The sequence below is a fragment of the Monosiga brevicollis genome, genomic scaffold (genome assembly GCF_000002865.3).
Source record: "Monosiga brevicollis MX1 MONBRscaffold_33 genomic scaffold, whole genome shotgun sequence".
Classification (NCBI taxonomy): Eukaryota; class Choanoflagellata; order Craspedida; family Salpingoecidae; genus Monosiga; species Monosiga brevicollis.
The window spans coordinates 74,290-95,623 of NW_001865070.1; the positions used below are offsets into that span (position 1 = coordinate 74,290).

At 55.9% G+C, this 21,334-nt stretch overlaps 4 protein-coding genes across 4 annotated transcripts; 3 read left to right on the plus strand and 1 right to left on the minus strand.

The window, feature by feature from the left end:
- Positions 1-305: 305 nt before the first annotated feature.
- On the plus strand, positions 306-4,720 carry MONBRDRAFT_38861 (uncharacterized protein; the record flags this gene model as incomplete). Its single annotated transcript, XM_001749702.1, has 9 exons — positions 306-989; positions 1,145-1,224; positions 1,352-1,606; positions 1,729-2,023; positions 2,208-2,608; positions 2,701-2,845; positions 3,016-3,565; positions 3,711-3,808; positions 3,904-4,720. The coding sequence occupies 9 exons, from the start codon at positions 306-308 to the stop codon at positions 4,012-4,014; spliced, it is 2,619 nt and encodes an 872-aa protein (XP_001749754.1). The 3' UTR covers positions 4,015-4,720.
- Positions 4,721-6,383: 1,663 nt separating this feature from the next.
- On the plus strand, positions 6,384-9,288 carry MONBRDRAFT_38863 (uncharacterized protein; the record flags this gene model as incomplete). Its single annotated transcript, XM_001749703.1, has 10 exons — positions 6,384-6,513; positions 6,602-6,995; positions 7,112-7,199; positions 7,339-7,557; positions 7,649-7,714; positions 7,837-7,948; positions 8,073-8,148; positions 8,284-8,425; positions 8,537-8,664; positions 8,844-9,288. The coding sequence occupies 10 exons, from the start codon at positions 6,384-6,386 to the stop codon at positions 9,070-9,072; spliced, it is 1,584 nt and encodes a 527-aa protein (XP_001749755.1). The 3' UTR covers positions 9,073-9,288.
- A 568-nt stretch (positions 9,289-9,856) lies between these two features.
- On the minus strand, positions 9,857-12,855 carry MONBRDRAFT_29272 (uncharacterized protein; the record flags this gene model as incomplete). The annotated part of the gene is made up of 10 exons (XM_001749755.1): positions 9,857-9,902; positions 10,010-10,420; positions 10,514-10,574; positions 10,672-10,798; positions 10,905-11,366; positions 11,485-11,580; positions 11,674-11,863; positions 11,989-12,352; positions 12,465-12,668; positions 12,786-12,855. The coding sequence occupies 10 exons, from the start codon at positions 12,853-12,855 to the stop codon at positions 9,857-9,859; spliced, it is 2,031 nt and encodes a 676-aa protein (XP_001749807.1).
- A 1,007-nt stretch (positions 12,856-13,862) lies between these two features.
- MONBRDRAFT_29273 (uncharacterized protein) lies at positions 13,863-20,988 on the plus strand (the record flags this gene model as incomplete). Its single annotated transcript, XM_001749704.1, has 17 exons — positions 13,863-13,907; positions 14,015-14,404; positions 14,524-14,624; positions 14,713-14,845; positions 14,963-15,112; positions 15,193-15,282; positions 15,393-15,530; positions 15,793-15,927; positions 16,019-16,158; positions 16,264-16,333; positions 16,446-18,597; positions 18,728-18,833; positions 18,944-19,040; positions 19,422-19,625; positions 19,839-20,012; positions 20,170-20,493; positions 20,539-20,988. 17 exons carry the CDS (start codon positions 13,863-13,865, stop codon positions 20,986-20,988), a joined length of 4,899 nt encoding a protein of 1,632 aa, XP_001749756.1.
- Positions 20,989-21,334: the final 346 nt, after the last annotated feature.

Genomic DNA, 21,334 nt, shown 5'->3' on the forward strand with positions numbered 1-21,334 from the left:
TGCGAAAATTTAAATGAACGCAAAGGCAAAAATGATGCTCATAACAATAACGTTTTTGCAAAAGAAGCCGTTGAGCGCCAGCGCGTTTTTTTTTGCTTTTTTCGCACCTTTCGTGGATTTTTTTTTTTTTTTTTTTCGCTTGGGACCGTCAGGGGTCAACGTGTCGAGCCAGTCTGCTCTTTGGCTCGGGTGGTCGATCACGGAGCGGCGGCTGGCCACAAGACTGGCAGATTCGCATATTCACCCTTACTTGGTCATCAACCGGCGTTCTGCGTGCTGGATGCAGCTGAGCGTGGACCAGCGCCATGGCCAATGTCACAGCCGAAGAGCTGCAGCCCAAGAAGGCGACTTGGCTCGCCTATCTTGATGATGCCAACGAAGAGAATGTGATTCACAAGCAAATCTACAAGATGATCAACGCGCAGCAGACGCGGTTGATCCTTGATCTCAACGCCATGCGTCAAAAGAACCCTGAACTGGCTGCCCTGTGTCTGAGCGACCCGCTTCTGGACATTCGGGCTGGTCAGATGGCTTTGCGCGAACTGGTTGAGGTGGCTGATGCCGCTTACGCCAAGCGACAAGACGGGGCCTTCAACTTGGGATTTGAGGGTGCATTTGGCAGTCACCATGTAACCCCCCGTGGCCTCTCTGCCAACCTCTTGGGTACCATGGTCTGCGTCGAAGGCATTGTGTCCAAATGCTCGCTCATCCATCCCAAGGTTGTCAAATCGGTGCACTATTGCCCCAAAACCAAGGCCTCCCTCGAACGAACCTACCGCGATGCTACTTCCATTGATGGCCTACCAACCTTTGGCCTCTACCCTCGTGAGGACGAAGACGGCAACGTGCTCGTGACAGAATTTGGCCTCAGCGTATACAAAAATCACCAGCGCCTCACCATCCAAGAAATGCCGGAACGCGCGCCCACTGGCCAGCTTCCCCGTTCAGTCGAAATTATTCTCGACAACGACCTCACTGATGCCTGCAAGGTATGGTTGGCCCCTGCTTGCCACACCAATGCGTAGCTCTGCTTGACTCGGCCCAGCTGGGTCTGCATCGAATCCTAGCCATGAATAGTCGACGCCACCTTTGTCTGCCCGACTCAACCCCCGCCCCGCTCTCTGGCCCCTGCATTCCTAAATAGCCCGGTGACCGCGTACAAATCATGGGCCTGTATCGTGCCATGCCCAACAAGGCGGGCGGCAGTACCACCGGCGTCTTTCGGTACGTGCTCGCATGCCCTTTGATGGCGATACGTTGCCGCAGTTCACCTCAGTCCACCCTGACGCTCAAGTTGTTCAGCCGCACATGCCATGTCTAACCCGCCCTCAACCTGCACAATTGCCCACAGCACGGTTATGTTGGCCAACAACGTGGTCATTCTAGGCAAAAAGGATCAAGAGCTAGACCTGACCGACGACGAAAAGGTCCAGATTCAGGACATTGCCACCTATGAAGACCAAGAGTCGGGAGATCGCGTCTTTGAACTCCTCTCGCGCTCCTTGGCTCCCTCCATTTATGGCCACCGCGAAATCAAGCAGGGCATCCTCTGCCTCTTGCTTGGTGGCGTTGAACGCAACCTACGACGTGGAGGTCATATCCGCGGGTACGCTTTGAACTTACCCAATACCTTGTCAGTCTTTTCGAGAAAAATAAACATTTTACCAACTTCCTCAATCGTTGTCTCGTCATTTGTTGTGCTTGCTGTCCTTTTTGCATCGGCTACAGTGATGTAAACGTTCTTCTTGTGGGTGATCCTTCATGTGGCAAATCGCAAATGTTGCGTTTCGTCCACAACCTGGCACCCCATTGCATCACCACCACGGGCCGTGGCTCCTCGGGTGTCGGTTTGACAGCCGCTGTCACCACGGACCAGGACACGGGCGAGCGCCGCCTGGAAGCGGGCGCCATGGTTCTCGCTGACCGCGGCATTGTGTGCATTGACGAGTTTGACAAAATGTCCGATGCTGATCGTGTCTCGATCCACGAAGTCATGGAACAGCAAACCGTGACCATTGCCAAGGTTCGCGCCCAATGCCCTTGACCACTTTCCCTTCTCCCCAAACAAACGCTCATGTTTTTACATTGACACGCACGCACGCACATACTTGCACAATGCCTCTCCGTGGCTGGTCGCGACACTCCTTGGTCATGCTGCTTGAAGAACGATGAGCCCTCACTTTTTGTCTAACGTTTGCGCACCCCAGGCTGGCATCCATACCTCTTTAAACGCCCGCTGTTCGGTCTTGGCAGCCGCCAACCCCGTATATGGACAGTATAACCCCTTTCAGTCACCTACTGATAACATTGGTCTTCCCGACTCGCTTCTCTCCCGTTTTGATCTCCTCTTCATCGTTCTGGACAAGATGCAGCCCGAACTGGACGATCGTTTGGCCTCACACGTGCTCAGCTCGCACCTCTACCGCAAGCCTGGAGAGGAAGCAGGCGAGGCCCTCGTCATGGAAACAGCCGCCGACGTTGTCATTGCCGAAGTGCCCGAGGAGAAGACTGAGGAGACACCTTCGCAATGGAGCGAGCGGCAGATCGATGGTTATAAAATCCTGAGCACTCAATTCGTCCGCAAGTACATCAAGTTTGCTTCGCAACTGTGAGTTTTTCTTCCTATTGGACGCCGCCAAGGCGTACGATGGTTCGCGCCTTTTCTTCTCACCGATCCTCGGCCTTGCTCCATCATGACAGGCAACCTGTGCTGAGCCCCGAGGCCGCCAATGCAATTGCGGAAGCTTATGCTGACCTGCGCAGCAAGGAACTTGAATCCAAGACCTTACCCGTCACTGCCCGTACTCTCGAAACGATGATTCGCCTTTCCACCGCCCACGCAAAGGTCAGTCCTTGGCACCTTCCCCTCCTTGTGCTTTCAGAACTTGGCCACTGAGGTGCAGAGCAGCCATGTGCATGAGGCTGTATCTGCTTGGCGCTGTGCTTCCTTGCCTTTGGGCCCGACATTTGATGACAAACCGTGGCGTCTCTCTCGTTGTGCCCTTTTCAAATCAGGCGCGTTTGTCAAAGAACGTTGAACTAGTGGACACTGACAAAGCCTGTAGCTTGATCAACTTTGCCTACTTTAACGAAGCTACTCCGCGAGCTCGCCCTACGGGATCGCATGCCAATCCTGGCCCCACCGGCGATGGCGACAGTGACGACGACGATGATATGAATGGATCAAACGGAGCCCCACCGGCCGGTTCGGCAGGCACCCCAAGCTCACGTCGTACACCTCAGCGACGCAGCACCTCCAAGCGCCCGGCAAACGACGATGACGCCGGCGAGGACGATACCGCGGGCGATGCCCCCGACGCCTCTGCTAGTCGTACGGCTTTTGCACGTCGCCGACGCCCGGGTACTGCAGACGAAGGCCCCGTCAAGGTGACAGATCCCTTTGACTTTGATGATGCGGCCAGCTCGCCCGCCAAGCTTAGCAAGCGCAGCAAGCTGGAAACGCCGACACGTGCCGGCGCGACTGCATCGGGCACAGCTGATGCGGCAACCGAGGCCGACCAGGACAATGTTGCAGATACAGATATGGCTGAGGCTAGCCCTGGATGTACGTCACGACATGTAGTGGGGGTTTATTCAACAAGCGTATCATTATTTCCAGACGCCAAGGCCTCCACCACTCACCTACTGGGTGTGCTTCCTTGCTTGCTTGCCTTTTTTCTCCCTCTTCCTCTCTCCCTCTTTTGTTCAAGTGTCTGCAAGCGAGCTCAAGCGGCTACGTGATGGCATTCGCGCCGTGTTTACACGTTTGCGTGTGGGCAACATGTCCGTGGATACGTTGCTGCAAGAGGTGGGTCTTGTCACGTGTTGCACGAGGACTGGCATCTTCCATTGCCACTTTTCGATTTTATCACCTTTCATCTAATCGGTATCTGTTCTGTGCAGATTCGCAAGATGTTGCCAGAGGTGGACATGGCAGCCCTGACAGAGGGTATTGTCAGTATGGAGACTGATTCGATTGTCATGCGAAGCGACAACCACATCTTTTGGATTTAGATGGTACCATCATCAAACTTGGTCATGATTTGAGTTGTGCACTTGATTTTGGGATTGAGGTTTGGGTGAATGTGCGTAAAGCGATGCAGATGATTGCAGTATGTGCAGGAATGGCATGACTTGTCACTTGGAAGTCGAATTGAATGAGTTTTGCTGGTCTTTAGCATCAGAGAGAGTTTGGCGCAGCAGGTCAAAGCCGTATCGGAGCTCAGCCCCGGGCCAATCAGGACGCACAGTGTGACAAAGAGTGCGACAAAGCGCGCAGGAAAAAAAAAATAAGAAGAAAGAATCAAGAGGAAGAAGGGGTAGATCTTAGAGCCAATGCATCGGGGAGAGAACGGAGGGGAAAGAAGCCGACGCTTGAATACCAGAATGGCAAGCAAGCAAGAGCTTTGATGATTCAGGCCTGCATCTGACTCTGGCGGAGATCATCTGATGATGTCGCGAAGCAGCGCGAGGCCACTTTAGCGACACGGCAGGCATGAGAAAGCCTGAGAACGCCTTGGCGGACAGATGGCTTAATAGGCGCCACGGACATCCGAATGCTCGTCGGGCAACGTCACGACAATGCCGTCGTTTTCCTTGGTCAAGATACACTGGCAACCGAGGCGCGACCTGTCCATGGTCCGCGCCCATATCGATGATGGCGGGGGAGGAGAAAATGGAAGGCAAGGATGCAAAACCGACGACAAAAGACAAAATGAGTTGGTAGACCGGGCATCAGAAGACACAATCAAGGACAAGACAACACGAAACGAGATCAACGAGGCATCGCACGTGTCTGTCAGGCCGATGGCCAGATCCAGCATGTCAAGCTCCTCCTCCTCAGGCTCGGGGAAGCTGTCAAAGTCCTTTTGCTGCAGGATGACGTGGCAGGTTGAGCAGGCCAGCGTGCCGCCGCAAGCGCCTGGCCAGAGAGAGGAGCACCCGGGACAGAGCGCAACGGATGCGTTGATGAGATTGTGAAAGGTGCGCGGGCTTGAGCGAGGCGCTGCATCAAAAAGCTGTGGAGGGGGGCGGGGCGCTCACCCTCTAGATCCATGTCATGGTCGATGGCAACGTCGAGAATATTTTGACCTACTCGGGCAGACACGACTTCCTCGCCGCCCTCGAGATCCCTAAACACCACCGAAATGCGCTCAGGTACGCCGCTATAACGGCCAAAGGCGGAAAGGAAGAAAAGACGGGGATGAGCACGAAAACGGAGACGGAAATGGACCATGGACAATGATGATACTACCAAAAAAAAAGCAGGAAGGCATGGGGCAGAAGGGAAGCACGCAAGGGATTGACGCGGCCGGGCGAGAGCCTACCGCAGGGGTGTCATGCGGTGCAATTGCCGCGTGGCGGTCGTCAACAAAGCACGAGCGCCAATCTGCGCCGCGCCAGCTCGCAGCACTCGCATCACGGTCGCCATGTTCCACAAGTTTGCCGTGCGCACTCTCTAGCTCACTGCAGCTAAGAACAGCAGTCGGTAATCCTTCACCAGTCCTCTGCCTAGCAAAGAACCAAGGCGTGTGCGCACGGTGCATGATGCGTGTCAGCACCTCTGCCCCACTCCTGTCTTAAGGATCATAGCCATGCATACATACCAAGAGCCCCCACCTCTTGCACACCTCCACTCGCAGCAGCAGCGGGACCAGTCGAACGTCCAGCCAGTAGACAGCAGCAGAAGCACCAGAAGCACCAGCAGCACCAGCACCAGTACCAGCACCAGCACGAGAAGAAGAAGAAGAAGAAGAAAGTTCAAAAAATCAAAAATAAAAAAAAAACGAACAACTGCAGCTGCGGTTACTGCTTCGACACGTGTGTGTGTGTGTGTGTGTGTGTGTGTGTGTGTGTGTGTGTGTGTGTGTGTGTGTGTGTGTGTGTGTGTGTGTGTGTGTGTGTGTGTGTGTGTGTGTGTGTGTGTGTGTGCATATGACGTGATTGCTTCTGTCGGCTCTTTAACGAGTTGCGCAGTCGCATGTTGCAGGGAGATTTCCTTTTGGGCTGTTTTGTCTGACAAGATGTGTCTCTACCGGTGGAGGGGGTGTTGGGACTGCTCTCTGACGCACGACTTGAGGCGGTAATGTATTTGACAAACGGTCTACAACAAGTTGGACATTCTCTCATCGGCCGACACAAGTCCTCCACCTCCTCTGCACACGTCTGTTGCTTGACGCCCTCGCTCAGTTCCGCGAGCTCGTCGCCGCCATTATCCGCCAACTGGTTCACCAACTCGGGGCAACTCCGACGAGCTACCAAGTGCTCAGATTGTGTGCGCAGACCCGCGTGCGACTGGGCTGTAACAGAGTGTACTGGAAAGGGGAACCGTGGGATTTGCTTGCTCCATCTCCATCTCTTCTTCGTTTATCCAGACACAGAAGATGGCTGCGACCGTCAAGATGTTGACCGCTGCCGCCAAAGCCCCGTTGACGCTGGCGTGGCGTGCTCGCGGCTTGCCCGTGACCCGCCGTGCCCTGAGCGTCACGGCAAGCCGCTTTTCTGCAGAGCCAGGTACGTGCCCTCGCACCCGCCATAGCACCCTGCACCGCCCACGTCCCTGATTCACTTGGCGCTGTGTGGTTCGGTTGTGTGCCATCAGCTGTGGCCCCGGCAGAGGACGATGAGAATGAGTCGCAGCTCAAGGCCGCCAACGCCAAGCAAGGCGCCAAGCCCATCTACCTTGATTTCCAGGCCACCACCCCGTTGGACCCTCGCGTCCTTGATAGCATGATGCCCTACATGTTGCACGAGTATGGTAACCCCCATTCTCGCACGCACCAATATGGCTGGGACGCTGAAGCTGCCGTCGACAACGCTCGCGATGTACGAAGCACCTCGGTGGCCACCTGCGGCACCCGCTCGGTTCCTTTTACACCCGCGCCTCGCACATCATCTAATACACTGCTGGTTGTGCCTTTGGCCTTGAACTTGATCCTACCACAGGAGATTGCTTCGCTCATTGGTGCCAATGCCAAGGAGATCATCTTTACCAGGTGCGGGCCAAGCGCTTCGCGCGCTCGCGTGTCTCCCCTTTTCCCTCCCAGCGCATTTCACATCGAGGGCTTTCGCCAGCACCTGATCCAACGCACCCCCAATGCTCTTGTCACAGTGGTGCAACCGAGTCAAACAACCTCGCCATCAAGGGTGTGGCCAACTTTTATAAGAATAAGAAGAACCACATTATTACCGTTCAAACGGTCAGGCTCGCTTCTCGTCGCGTGCCATGTTCTGCCCGTCCCCAAGCCCTCCGCCACTCCAACAAACTCACATGCGCTGCCCAACGCGTACGTGCGCATGCACTCTGTTTTGTGCCCCTTTTCTTCCCCCCCTCCTCAGGAGCACAAGTGTGTGCTGGACTCGTGCCGTATTTTGCAACAACAAGGCTTTGAGGTCACTTACCTCCCCGTGCAAAAGAATGGCCTCATCGACCTCGATGTAAGCATGTTAACGCCACGCATGGCTTTGCATACGCCAAACTCATACGTACCGGCACGGATCCTACAGGAGCTCAAGGCTGCCATTCGCCCTGAAACCAGCCTGGTTTCTGTCATGATGGTAAGCCACATATCTACTCGCATGTTCATTCGCGCTCTTGATGCGCATGCCATCACCTTAACCCCTGCTCTTCTCTTGCCGCCCAATGTAGGTCAATAATGAAATCGGTTGCGTGCAACCCATCAAGGCCATTGGCGAACTTTGCCGCCAGAACAAGGTGTGCACATGAATTCATGGCCCGAACTTATTCAGCCTCCGCCTTTTCTTCCCAACAGGATGTCGCCATGTCCTCATCTCCTGCCCCACGGACCTGCATCAATCCTTTGCAATGGCGCTTAGGTGTTCTTTCACACTGACGCCGCTCAAGCCATTGGCAAGATTCCCATCGACGTCAACGAACTCAACATCGACCTCATGTCCATCTCTGGTCACAAGATTTATGGGCCCAAGGGTGCGTGCCTCCTCCTCCTCCTCACAGCACTCGTCACGCAGCGAAACGGCTCATCAGCAGCCAAGCTTTTTGCAATCCGTTTCTCGGGCTCACGCACCGCGCACACCACTTGGGCTTTGTTCAGGTGTCGGTGCTCTCTTTGTGCGCCGTCGTCCTCGCGTGCGTCTCGAAGCCCTGATCAATGGTGGTGGTCAAGAACGGTACGTCGCCAAAAGGTCTTGGTCTTCCTAGCCGTTGTTGTCCTTTGAAAGAATTCAATGTCTGGTTGTGAGCCACGCTTTTTTTCCCCATGTCTTATGCGTCGTGCCGTGTCGTGTTCCTGGCTATATCCACAGTGGTTTGCGCAGTGGCACCCTTGCGGCACCTCTCGCCGTTGGTTTGGGTGCTGCCTGCCGTGTCGCCCGGGAAGAGATGGACTTTGATCACGAGCACATTCAGCGTCTTTCCAAGCGACTCATTGATGGTATTCAAGGCGAGGTACGCACCCTACGCATCAACAAGTTGGAAGATCTTCAACGCATTTGCTGTGCGAGCACCAGCCGCTTGGCTCTTATGCATCTGTTGATTGCTTGACCGCCCCTGATCTAGCTGGATGAGGTCATCTTCAATGGTGATAAGGAACAAGGCTATCCTGGCTGCGTTAACCTCAGCTTTGCCTATGTCGAGGGCGAATCACTCCTGATGGCTCTCAAGGACTTGGCTCTCTCCTCGGGCAGGTTCGTTTGCGTTCAACTTTCTTTTTTTTTTTTTCTTTTTTTTTTTCTTTTTTTTTTTTTTTTTTTTGTTTCCCTTCAACCACCACATCTCTGGTGTTGAGGACGCCAACAGCCTTTCACTTGAGCCTCTTTTTTATTCCTCGTGTTCATTTGACCAACCGCTCTCCCGTGCCCTCTAGTGCTTGCACCTCGGCGTCATTGGAGCCTTCTTACGTTTTGCGTGCGCTGGGCGCTTCGGACGATCTGGCTCACTCGTCCATCCGCTTTGGCATTGGTCGCTTCACCACGGAGGCCGAGGTCGACTACACAGTGGCCAAGGTGAACCAGCACGTGAACCGCCTGCGCGAGATGAGCCCGCTCTGGGAGATGAAGCTCGAGGGCATCGACTACAACACCATCCAATGGTAATTTTGGACCGCAAACAGATGATGAATGATAACACGCAATTTGCTCCGACCGCCAAGGCTCACAAATCGAGCTACAGCCCCTTGTCGTCGTGCTGGTACCACGATTGAAGCCTCGTCTGCTTGCGCATTTGCTGCTCTTTTGCTTCCTCTACCACGACACCCATGCTTTGCTCATAATTGTACCTGAGCGTTCACCTCCAATTGATGTGCTGGACACAACAAACGCTATGCTCAAAAACTCAATTACTATTGCCGTGGCTTTCAACCATCCACGGCGGAAAAGCTCAAGCTAAACTGTGTCGATGCGCACATTGAAGTCATGGGTGCCAGCAGAGCGCCGAGTCGCAGTATTTGGTGGTTGTTGTCTTTGCCCTGCAACATCGACCTCTGCTGCACCACCCCCACTTTGCGCCAGCGAAGAATGTGTCTGTGCAGTGGTTTCCTGCGGTTGCATTTCAATGGTCTCGTGTTCCGCTGCAGCAACCTGTCCGCCCGTAAGGGGACGATATCCTGATTCAGATGCATCATGATCCTGTTGGGTGAGATTCGTTCCATTGGGTCGCGAGTCTCCCTCGATCTGGGCTCGCTGGCGATCACGTTCACCGTCCGTACGGCGCTGTCGGTTACCCAGGTGCCAGTAGTGGCCCTTTGCTGCCTGTGATCGTGCCCAATGCTGGTCCTCGTGCATGTTATACCGCTGCTTTCGCCGATTGAACATGGCTTTCTGGTTTTTGGCGGGACGGTTGGCTTGCCACGCAGCAGCCACATGCTTGGCCTGAACGCGATTACGCAGCTGCTTCCAGCGCTGTGCGGCGCGCCCAGAGTTGGAGCCTGTTTTATTTGATGACAGGGTGGCAGTTCGAGACTGCTGGCCACGATATCCCATGGCTGGCTGATCATGAGTAGCGGCTTGTTGAGCCTGCTGCCATTGTGAGAACGCGCCATCTTGAATGGAGCCTCGGGAAATTTCACTCGCCAGCTCATTGGTCAGCATGCGAGCCCGGCGCTGTGATGCATGTTGCTCATCCGTACGCCGTCCCCAGCCGCGTCGCTGCGGGCGCGTACCACCGCCTCGAACCGCCCGACTCTTCCAGGCCCCAGCCATAGCGCCCACGTTGGTGGCATGGTTGAGGCGACTTTGAACGCCACCGGCGGCCGCACTGACAGCATTTTCAACATGGGCACGCAGAGCATGCACACGCTCCTCGTCTGTCAACTCATCGTCCTCGGCAATGTCCTTTTGCGCAGCTCGGATATTGGTCACCAGACGTCGAGTGGTGGCTTCAATGTCGTCCTCCAGCACCTCGAATGCATGGCGCACTCGGAAAATGTTCTCTTGATAGAAGAAGCTGGTTGTAAGCGGAGCGTGCAAGTGAACGTGGGTTTGTCAGTGCGCCTTGACTAAGCGCGGAGTTTGCCAGCGCGCAGTCAGGGTCACGTACTGGTCCAAAACTATGTCGAGCCGGTGAAGATACCATGAAGCGGCATTGTGGGTATTCAGCCCTGCACCAACGTGAAACAGTCGATGGGTGGCGTCAGCAAGAATTCCATAGGGCCCTGAGCACAGGTGAAAGTCATCGGGATGGCGGTTTTAACGTACCAACAAGATGATGCATGAACTCAATAATGTGCTCGGCGCTTGAATCGACGAGCTCGCGAACGAGCTCCTTGCCATCTGCCTCAGATTCGTCCTCGTTTTTGCGTCGCACGTGCAACCATTGCAACAGCTAAAACTCGCAAGAAACCGAAACAAAAGATGGTGGGTGTGGGCGGCAAGGCTACGCAGAGGAGGCAGAGGAGACTTTGGATTCGAAACCGGCGCAGGGCCCTTACTGGATTGAGCGTTGTGCCTTGCACGAGGATGGTGAAGACAACGATAGCAATGGTGGCGCTGACAAAGAGATCTCGGAATCGAAAAGGTGCAAATGCCTGCCCCGCATCATCGTCCACGCACAGCTGCTCGTCGTCCAGCAGAATGGTAGCCAGGGCAAAGGCAATCGCCCCACGCAAGCCACCATAGGAGAGGATGAAGCGATCGGCCATTGAAAACTGCAAATCGCGCTCACGAAAGGGATTGACCAGCGCAACCAGGCCATACACCGAGAGGAAGCGGATGATCAAGCAAGCCAAGAGCGCAATCACGACAAAACCCGTGTTCCAGCCCGTCTCGATGCTGAGGATGACTTCGATGCCCAAAACAATGAAAACAATTGTTTCGGCCGTGTCAGAGGCTGTGTGCAATAGCGTGTGTACTCCCGTCGCAGTGTCTCGACTCATGTTGCCGGGCATATACAGCTATAATCCCAAGAAGAAGCCAAGTTTGGTTGAGAACCCGAGTTCCAAATGAGTTGACTGATGCGCGAGCAAACTGTGCTTGGTGGTGCCAACGGGCTCCTTTCATACATGTCCTCACCTGCATGGTCATGCCCGTGACAAGGATGGCAATGATGCCACTAATTTCAAACGACTCGGCCGTCAGATAGCTGAGGTAGCCCATGGCCAGGACAAGCTGAAACCAGCGAGTCAGGGTCGGTGTGAGGAGGTGGGTGGTTCGGTGTGTGTACCAAAAGGGAGCCATTCAGCGGTCGCCTTTGTCACTCACCAAGGGCATGAGGGCGCCCAGGTTGCGTGTGAACATGCCGAAAAAGGCCGCAATGAGGCCAAATGCGTAGCCGACGATGATGCCACCAAAGAAAGTGAGGACGAATTGTGACAAGCCGATCAAGAATGTCTCGCCCGTCTCGTCGCTGACGCGGGGATCACTGCGACGATAGGCCAGGGCCGCAAAGATGCTAGGTTGGCGAGCATGCAAAGAAGCGGGCATCCGACCCACCGCTGCCGTAAGTCTCCCAGATGCATGCAAGCACAAAGAATCAGACAACGGGGTGTTTGCTGTTGGCAAAGGCTGTTCACGCACCGGAAAAGCGTAATAGCGATGCCATCGTTGAGGGTACTCTCACCAAACACGGTGATAAAGAGATTGTCGTTGACGTGCACCTCTTCAAAGACTGAAAGGGCAGCGACGGGATCGACGGCAGCAATCAAGGAGCCAAACACAAGGCCGTCGATAGCGCGGAACCCGGCCAAGCCAACCCAGTCAGCCACGGCATACATGATGTATCCAATGGCCAACGTGTTGATGAGTGTGCCAATCAGGGCCAGGATGAGGATGACGCGCATGTTCTTGAGAAACATGCTCACGTCGGTAAAGTAGCCATCACTCAAGATGATCCAAGGCAACAGGTAATGAAAGAAAATCTCTTCATCAAACTGAACCTCGGCTGAGAGTTGTCAGGACAGGTCACGGCATGAGATGAGCAGGCAACTTTATGAGGGAGGGGTTGAAAATGTTGGGGCCACGAGTTGTGACTATTGGACGCGGGGCGAGCTCACCAGATTCCGTGCCCGTGGAGCTTAAAAACGTGCCGACCAGCACGCCGATAATGATGGTGAGGGCCGAATCGGGGACGATGCGTTGCAGATTGAAGGTGTGAAAGACCAATCGGGCAATGGCAATGACCACCAGAAGCACGGTCACCAAGTATTCGAAGCGAATCGAGTTGAATTCACTCGAGACGGGTTCAAACTCTGACTCATCTGTGAACGAGTGATGGAGCAAACAGAGAGGACTGCTGAGCCGAGAAGGTTGCTGGACTTGGCAGACAGGAATCAAAAGGGCAAGGAGCGGGTTGGTTTGGGCGCAGATTGACGTACGTTGATACTCGTCTAAAAAGCTTGCCGAGCCAGCGCGCGCCACACCGGCGGGGCAGGTTGTGAGGCTCATGGTTTAGCGGTATACAGAATGCTGCGGCATGGACGGCGGCGCTTGTGTCCGGGTCTCGCGCAAGGGTGGACAAGAGGCAGGAGGGAACACTCTTTAGCACTTGCTCGACCATTGGCAAACTGGCCCGTCGTCTCCTCTTGTAACCCACACCTCTCCTGAAGCACGACGAGGTCTTGGATCGACCCGCGCAGGGGCAACCCAAACTGATACCGCGAGGTACCCTATGACAGATGAGTGATAATAGACATCTTAGACTCAAGTTCGAAAAAATGTGTCCTGCTCTCCAAGTCAAGAACAACGACCTGGAGGAAGCATGACCTCTCGCCCGTCCTCAAGTCCTGCTCCACACTACCAGCTGTCACCCCTCCCACCCTCGTTCATGCACCGGCAACAACCAGACCACTGACACACGAGAGACCTCCCGCCGTCTTCAGCCCGAAACAACATCGGCAACACACTCACACACACACACACACACACACCTGCTTGTATTCTTGTCCGCAGTTTGTTAATTCACTCACACACACACACTCACACACACACATGCATCAAGAGACGCCTGGCACTACTTGGAGACAACAGCTGTTCTTGATTTCTGTCGACAAAGGGGAGTCTCGGTGTCGTAACTCTTGTTCTGAGCAGCTCTCACTGTCTTCTTCTGCTTAATTTCCCGTCGGCGGCGCTCACTCTCGTGGCACTCTGGGGGTGCGTTGAGGCATTCTTCTTCAGACACGCACGCTGCGAGGGTTGGATTGCGACCTCGGGCTCTTTGTTTGACTGGTGCGGGAGAGGTGAACGGTGCCTTTCATTCTTGGGAGCGAGCGATGCATTTCCTGGTCTAGGGTAGGTCACTATGAAACTGCCTTCGCGCGGTGTAATTGTCCATCGTGTCGTCGGAGCTCGTGTGAACCCTGCTCGCGGCACTCTTTCCTTCTGAAACTGGCCTGTTCACTGGCTGGCTTTTGCTCAGATCCACACCCGCATGACTGTTCATCTTCCGAGCCATCATGGGTAAAGGCAACCAGCAAGCTGCCTCTCTGGCTCACTTCAAGGTTTGCCGTGGCACGCATGCGCCGCTGCTGCCCCAGCCACATCAACGGGCGCCGCTGTCACACGTACTTGCAGGCTCACCATTGCCCACTCGTCTTCGTGGTCTCAGGCCTCGAGTAGTGCCCGAGCTGCCGAACGCCAAGGCGGTCAACTGCGCACCTTTAGCGCGTTTTCAAACACAGCAGGAACGCCTGGCGCCACGGCCGGCCGTGGCTACCTGGTCCCAGGCGAAGACGACAAGCTTATGCCCGACCTCAAGCAAGCCCTCTCCAAGCTCAAGAAGCGCGATGCCGTTACGCGCGTCAAGGTGGATGCCTCTCACCGCCTTCGTCCTGCATTCGTCCACGGTGCCCCGGCCCATGCCCAGCGTGCCCTGACTCTTTTGCTCGCCTTCACCCAGACTCTTGAAGAAGTCCTTGCCATTCTCAACGGCACAGAGGATGACCAAATTCTGGCCACCCTCGAGCACTGGCCGCGCCTCTACAACCGCCTTTCTCAAGTGAGCCACACCCTTGATAAGCAGGCTCGGAGGCAGTCCTTGCTTTGCATCACATTTCCCATCAAGTTCCAACTCACCTTTGACCCCACCCCTCCAATGCGCCTCTGCAACTCTGTCAGGATGCAGACCGTCGTGCGCGTGATTTCACGGCGCGTGTGTGGGCCGTTTTGGCAACACGGGCTGGCAAACGCATTGCTCCCTTCTTAAAGGCCATCCTTCCGTACGTCTCTAGAATTTCTTTGAACGCGTGGCCCCGCTCCCAAAACCCAGTTGCAGCATAGCTGACCATGCCCGGGCCATCGATGCAGCGCATGGCTGCTGGCACAGCACGACCCGTCCCGCGAGGTTGCCAAGCAAACCCGTGATACCTTTACGACACTCTTTGCCACCAGCGACAAGCAACACAAAACCATCTCCTTTGCTCAAGAGGAGATTGTTGCCGTACGCTACCCGACCCTTCTGCAAGCGCTGCTGTTCGCGCTGATCACCTCTATTCCACAGCAAAGCTTCTCAGCAAGGACCACACCTCAATCTGCTTATCTTGTCTGCTCGCCGTAGGCATATCGCTTCAACTTGCTAGAGCTGTCCTTGGAGGATCTTCGCAATCAGAACACGGGCGATGATGAGCAAGAACTGCGCGACAAGCACAGTCGCATCTTGACCAACACGCTTTTGGCCCTCGGCGATGTCCTGCGCCTTGACCATGAAGTACGGACAAGCAGACTCGGGAGGCTTCGCACCGCCGCGGCCCTCACCCGTGTTTGCTCGTGTGCCCACACCTGCACTAGGCTCTCGCCGTCGCCTATCCAGCCCTTCAGGAGCTCTTTGCCGATAGCCGTCTCTGGAAGCTGCACAAGCTTGACAATCCCGACATCTTGGTGCGTACCCTCTCTCCCAACCCCTGCCCGCGATGTTTTTGCCTGCTTCTTGAGGCTGGCAAGGACCCTGTCTCCTGTCTTTGCCATCTCATCTTCATTTATACACATAGGCGTCGCTCTACGCTCTCGTGGGCACGGCAGTCCGTTTTCACCCTGACCTTTTGGATCATGATCTCAAGCGCGTTGCATCTTTGCTGTGCAAGTATGTACCATCGACCTTGGGCTCTCATGGCAGCCGCACACCCCAGGTATCTTGTTTGGCGCTTTCTCACCCCCTGTTGCTGACCACTTGCCCATACCAAACTGCAGAGGTCTGGAGGTCGCCCACTGGCGAGCACAACAAGCAGCTTGGCTCAATCTTTTTCGTCTGGTCCAGCTTCGAGCGGTTTGTTGTCGCTTTGCTCGGCCACGCACGACTCTTGCCAGCCGGCATGCCCAATACCTTGGCATCGTCTTCCCGATGCCTGGTGCCCCTCCACTCATCTGGCTTCCCTCGGGCTTGACATCTAGGATGTGTGGTCGGTTCTGAGCCCGCAAAAGACCCTCTTGCCCCGCGTCTGGCAGCTCAGCGCCCAGCTGGGCGGCGCCATTGCCGAAACATTTTTCAACGGTCTTGTACCGCTCTTGGCCTGCATTCCTTCAGATGTAGGTCGACTTCTCTTCTTTTCGTCACCCGGCTCGCCTGTCAGTAACCCACACGCACCACCTCATGTCGCCTCGAATCGCCTTGGCGCAGCTTGTCGAGGGTGTGCAGCTCTTTGAAGCGTGCACAGAAGCTCTGCTGGCCGGCCTGGTTGGTAAAGCCTCCCGTGCCACCTGCCCTGGCAGCATTTACCTCGGCGCTTGGCAGGCTCTCTTGCTTCACTTTGGCCCTACGTACGTCACAACTTGGCTGTTGGCGGAAAAAAAGGCAATCAACTCGCGCTACGCACATTGTAAAACCGCTCACCCGCTATCTGCTACTTGTTGTCACTCTGCCAGACACCAGGAGTTGGCGCAAAATGCCCTGGTTCAGCTCGTCCAAACTTTATGTTTCAACCCATCAGCCGATGTGCGTCAAGGCCTGCCGCCTGCAGCGTCACTTGTCGACTTTCCCCCACGTTGCCGCCCATGCCTTGTACTCATACCACCAAACCGATTAATCACACATAAAAATGCTCTAGTGGGTGCGAGCTGAACAGCTGATCCAGTTTTGTAGCACCATTGCCAGCACAAATGAGCTGGCCAGCCTGGGTCTTCTGCGTGATGCCCTTGACGCCCTGGCCCGTCGCCAAGTCGCTTGGATTACCGAAGTGGCCGCCTCCCCTGCATCCGCAGCAAGCACGCCCCATGTTGATGACGATGTTGCAGACGGCAACGAGAGCCCACCTCTTTCACCCTCCACGGTGACAGCACCAGCGGATGCGGCCCCAGCACGCGTATCTTTTGCGCCAGATGCCACCGCAATGTTGCCAGCTGGTGAGGTGCCCTCGGCGGAGGTCCAATCTAAGCCAGAAGCGCCTGAAGTGCGATTGCGTGCACAGCGTGCCTTGGCCGTGCTGTCCGCCCTGCTGGAGGCTGACCCAGAGCTGCGTGGACACGTGTCTGGCAACCTGGTCCTACCGGGCCTATCAGTTTGGTCGGAGGCTGGAGACTTGCCCGTGTCCTTGGCACATTTTATTTTAAAAGCTGCGCAAGGCTGCACGCTGACGACAGAACAAGCTGCCGATGTGCTGGCACGTGTAGATGCTTTGACCAGTGTTGTGGCGGCTGCGTCGCGCGCTGACCTGTTCGGCCTTGCCTGTCGCAGTTTGATGGCTGCCGATGCCCATGCGCAAGAGCAATGGTCTGCCCGCTTAGTAGCACGTGCCGGCGAGCTTGATCAGCGCAGCGTCTTGCTTGAAGCGTTGGTGTGTGTCGCTCCACGCGAGGGGGCCAACTGGAGCACTGCGCTCATTGAACAACTCGCGCGCGAGGTTCATGCGCTCGAAGATGCCACCACTTCTCCGACTGCTCAAGTGCAGGATCTTGCGACTGCTGCCGGTCACCTCTGGTGCCTCAGCGTGACTGCTACCACCTCGGATGCCTTGCGCCCCGTGTTGCTCGATATTCGCCCCACCTGCCACGATCTGCTGGCTGTCGAGGCCTCTGAAAACTCAGCGGCCAGAACCTTTGCACTCGCTGTGCACGATGGCTTGTCGCCGACCTCGGCCTTTGCCACAGAGCAGCTCAGCGAGGTTAGTTGGCTCTTGACACGGTGTGTCGAGGTTCTGGCCCATCGCAGCGCGCAGCCGCTGTGCGTTCAAGCCGATGCTCTGCCGTCGGACCTTCCTGCACGCCTCAATGCCGTGTTGCAGCGCGTGCTCACTGTCTTGTACCATGATGTCGGCCCGAGCTCGGCGATTGTGCTTGAGTTGCTGGAGTCTGTCTTGAATGGTCCCGTGTGGCAAAAGGGCTCTGCGCTCGACCACGCCTTGGGGGCTGCCATGACCGGTCTTCCCTTGCCAGTCCGGACGGCTGTGCTGGGCCGGCTCGCAACACAAGCTGAGCTGCGCATGAGCACCGGGGGCCCACCGTCACTGAAGGACTTGGCCACGGGTCTCGTGACGTTTGGCGACGTTGATTTGGCACGCATCGAAGAGGCCGTCAGCCAACGCATGGCCCTAGCTCCTGCTCGTCGACTCTTAGACTTGCTCGTCACGGAGTCTGGGTGGGATGCGTTTTCGGCTGATCAATCCGTCAGCGCCGAACAATTGGCAGGGCTGACCTCCTTGTGGGCCTTGGAACGCTCTGACGCCACTGAAGTCGGTGCGCGAGCTCTCGATGATGATTTCATTTCACCCGTCTTGAGCAACTCTACTGCTCCCTTGCCTGCGATTGAGTTGTTGCAGGCAGCTCTCTGCCTGAAAGAAGAAAATGGCCGCGTCGCCTATCTGCAGGCAATATTGTCCCGAGTGGAGGGCCTACTTGGCTTGGATGCCACAGTGCTGGCAGCGCAAGCACTTGCAAAATGGCCTGCTACCGGCGCTGTGTGGACCGCTGCGCTAGACATGAAGTTGACAAGCGCGCGCGGGGCTCAGGCTATTCAGCTTTTGGCCGCTTACCTACCCGGGCCCACAGGCAGTGCACAAACCGCTCCACTCCTTGCTTCCCTGACCACTCGGGTGGAGGGCGTGGCCCATGAAGGCCTTTCTCTCCTCGATGATCCTAGCCCGTTGCTGTCACCGATTCTGGCGTGCAGCGTAGTGGCGGCCAACTTGGCACGATCGCGCTACCAGGTGGATATGGCAGCCGCAGCGGCGCTTGCCGACGAGGCCCAGCAAGCTCTCTCCGAAGGTACTCATCAACTTGCTCGTCAAAGGAATGTTTATCCTGCTCTTCAGTGTGTGTCTCCAACACTCAATGCTTCACCGCTTTTTTTTTCCCTTTGTGTTTGGCTTTTGTCCGCACCATTTTGATAACACAGCGGCTCGGGCTGCGCTACAGCGCCAGCAAGCCACCCGAATCCAACTGCCCGAGGGTAGCACGAAAGTCATCCAGGCATTACGCCAATGCCTGGAGGTCATCCAAAGGTTGGCGCACCACGAATCGAGCATGTCAACATTGGCCCCATGTTGCCTCCCTGCGCCCATGGGTGGGGCGCCTGGCATCGCCCCGCTGACCGCTTTGCTATTGGGTGTAGCTGGCAGGACGCTGAAGAAGAGCTGCTCGAGTTTCGTGAAGATGATGAAGATGAATTGCCGCGACCACAACGTCTCGTCAAAATGGCCGTGGCATCGGTGGTCGTCGAGGCAAGTTGTGCTTGTCCTCGCCTATCGGCCAGCCACGCCGTTGCCCCGTAATCCTGACTGGGCTTCCGGCGCTCTGTGTTTGTGGGGTGCCCACAGGTCTTCTCCGCCCTCGTAGCATGGGCAAGTGCTCAACTGACCGCAGATGAATGGGACTACATCCTCTGCACATCATTAGCCTTGTTGCCACTGCCTGGTACCTGTGAACGCAGTCAAATGTTATTGGCACAACTGAGCCGGCTGTGGATTCAGCTGCACCGGCGCTTCGCTCGCGTCGAGGTACAGAATGGAGTTGACTCTCCCTGCAGTTGGACTTTGGCGATGAAACATGGTATCTCTCACTCGTGTCATGTGGCGCTCTTGTTGTCAAAGGGGATGAAGGCGGCACCACCAGCTCTGGCGGATGCCGCCCGGGAGTGGCAGAGCTTTTTCCTTCCCAACAGCAGTGAGATCTGCTATGCGCACCTGGAACGCTCGGCCGCAGCAGCCTTGGCTGGAAACACTGGGACTGTGGCCTCGGCGCTGCATGCTGTCATCGGCGAACTGGGCCAGCTGTGTCTGGATGATGAAGACAAAGTATGGGCTCGCGGGCGTGCTAGGACTGCGTTGGAGTCCTCAAGAAGTGAGGCCCTCCCTCACGAGGTTTTGTTCTGTATTGATTCTGAACGTCGTCCCGACCCGTCATAGGCACGCATGCCAGTTGAACGGGCTCTACGTCTCCTTTTCACCCAGAATGCAGAGCTGCAAGGTGCTGCGTACATTTTGTTGTTGCGGGCGTGTACAACTCAGGCAAGCGGTTGGGGCGTGAGTGATGCGGATGACGAACTCGAGGAAGAGCTAGAGACCACGAGCGAGGGCGTGGTTGTCGTTCGGGCGACGCAACGGGAACGACCTGCCGACATTATGCTCAAGTTCCTCGAGCCCTTTATCCTTGCCTTGGGTGGCGACGAACGGCGTTGCGAGGTGGGTGGCCATTGAACGGTTCCAGGCAGAGCTGAGCCAACAATGAGTGCCTCGGCATACCTTGTCTGCATCTTGCTGGCTATGTCGCGGTGTGAGCGGCACGTCTCCTCACTCGAATCCTGTTCGTCGCGATTCCCCTATGGTAATGCAAATGCAGGCCGAGGAGCACGCGGTCGATTTGTTGTGGCAGCGCGGCCATTTGTTGTTGTGGAATCTCCTTACCGTGGTGTTTGAGCGCGTGTCAGCTGAGCTGCGACCTGCGCTTGCCAACCCCTTGTTGTATGAGGGAACCTTCTGCCCATCCTTGACATACTACTTTGATCATTTCCTGGAGAACCAGCGCGCTCTGCCCACGGATATTGGAGAAATGTTGGAACGTCCGCAGGCCCAGCGTCTCGGTGACTTGGCGCCCAGCCCAGCGGGCTTGGTGCGGCTCGCGGCGCTTGTTTATGGGCACTTTTTCCTGCGCATGCCAGCCATGGTGCGTTGGTGGTGGGACCATGCCTGCCCTCGCCGCTTGCGACAGGCTGTTTCCAGTTTTACCTCGACGATTGTAAGCCCGGTGGTATGCCGGGGCGAGCTGAATGCAGCAGATGCCCGGACGGTGGGCTCGGATGACGAGGATGAGAGCCGTGTGACGGTGCAGAGTCGCTTCGCGGTTCGGGAAGTCAGCGCCGTGTACCGCAAGGACACGCTCACGCTGGAGCTGGTGATCAAGCTGCCTGAGGACTATCCCTTGTCCAAAGCCGAGGTGGGTCGTGAAAGAGCGACAGGATGGCAAATGGACAATCGCCTGTACCCTTCTAATCCTGGCTTCTGGGTTGTTTATGTAGATCTCACCGGGGCAGCGTGTGGGCATTTCTGGGGACAAATGGCGCAAGTGGGTTCTGTCACTCTCCCTCTTCATCAACAACCAGAACGGCAGCATCGTGGATGCGGTGCGATTGTGGAAGCGAAACGTGGACAAGACTTTTGAAGGCGTGGAGGAGTGCAGCATCTGCTACGCTGTGGTTCATGATTCCAACTATCAATTGCCAAAGACGGTACGTTCACCGTGTCCATTTGAGTCCCGGCACCGTGCGTTGAGGATATTATTAAGTTGCTGACTGGTATTCTCGCGGGAAATAGCGTTGTCGAACGTGCAAGCATCTCTTCCACTCGGACTGCCTCTTCAAATGGTTCAACAGTTCCGGGCAAAATAGTTGCCCCATGTGCCGCTCGCCATTTTAGTGTTGGAGATTCAGCCGGTCGCCACCCATTGTTGAATGTGGAAGCAAGTTGCAAAAGGGCACATAAATTGAATCATCAGGTGAAAAATTGAG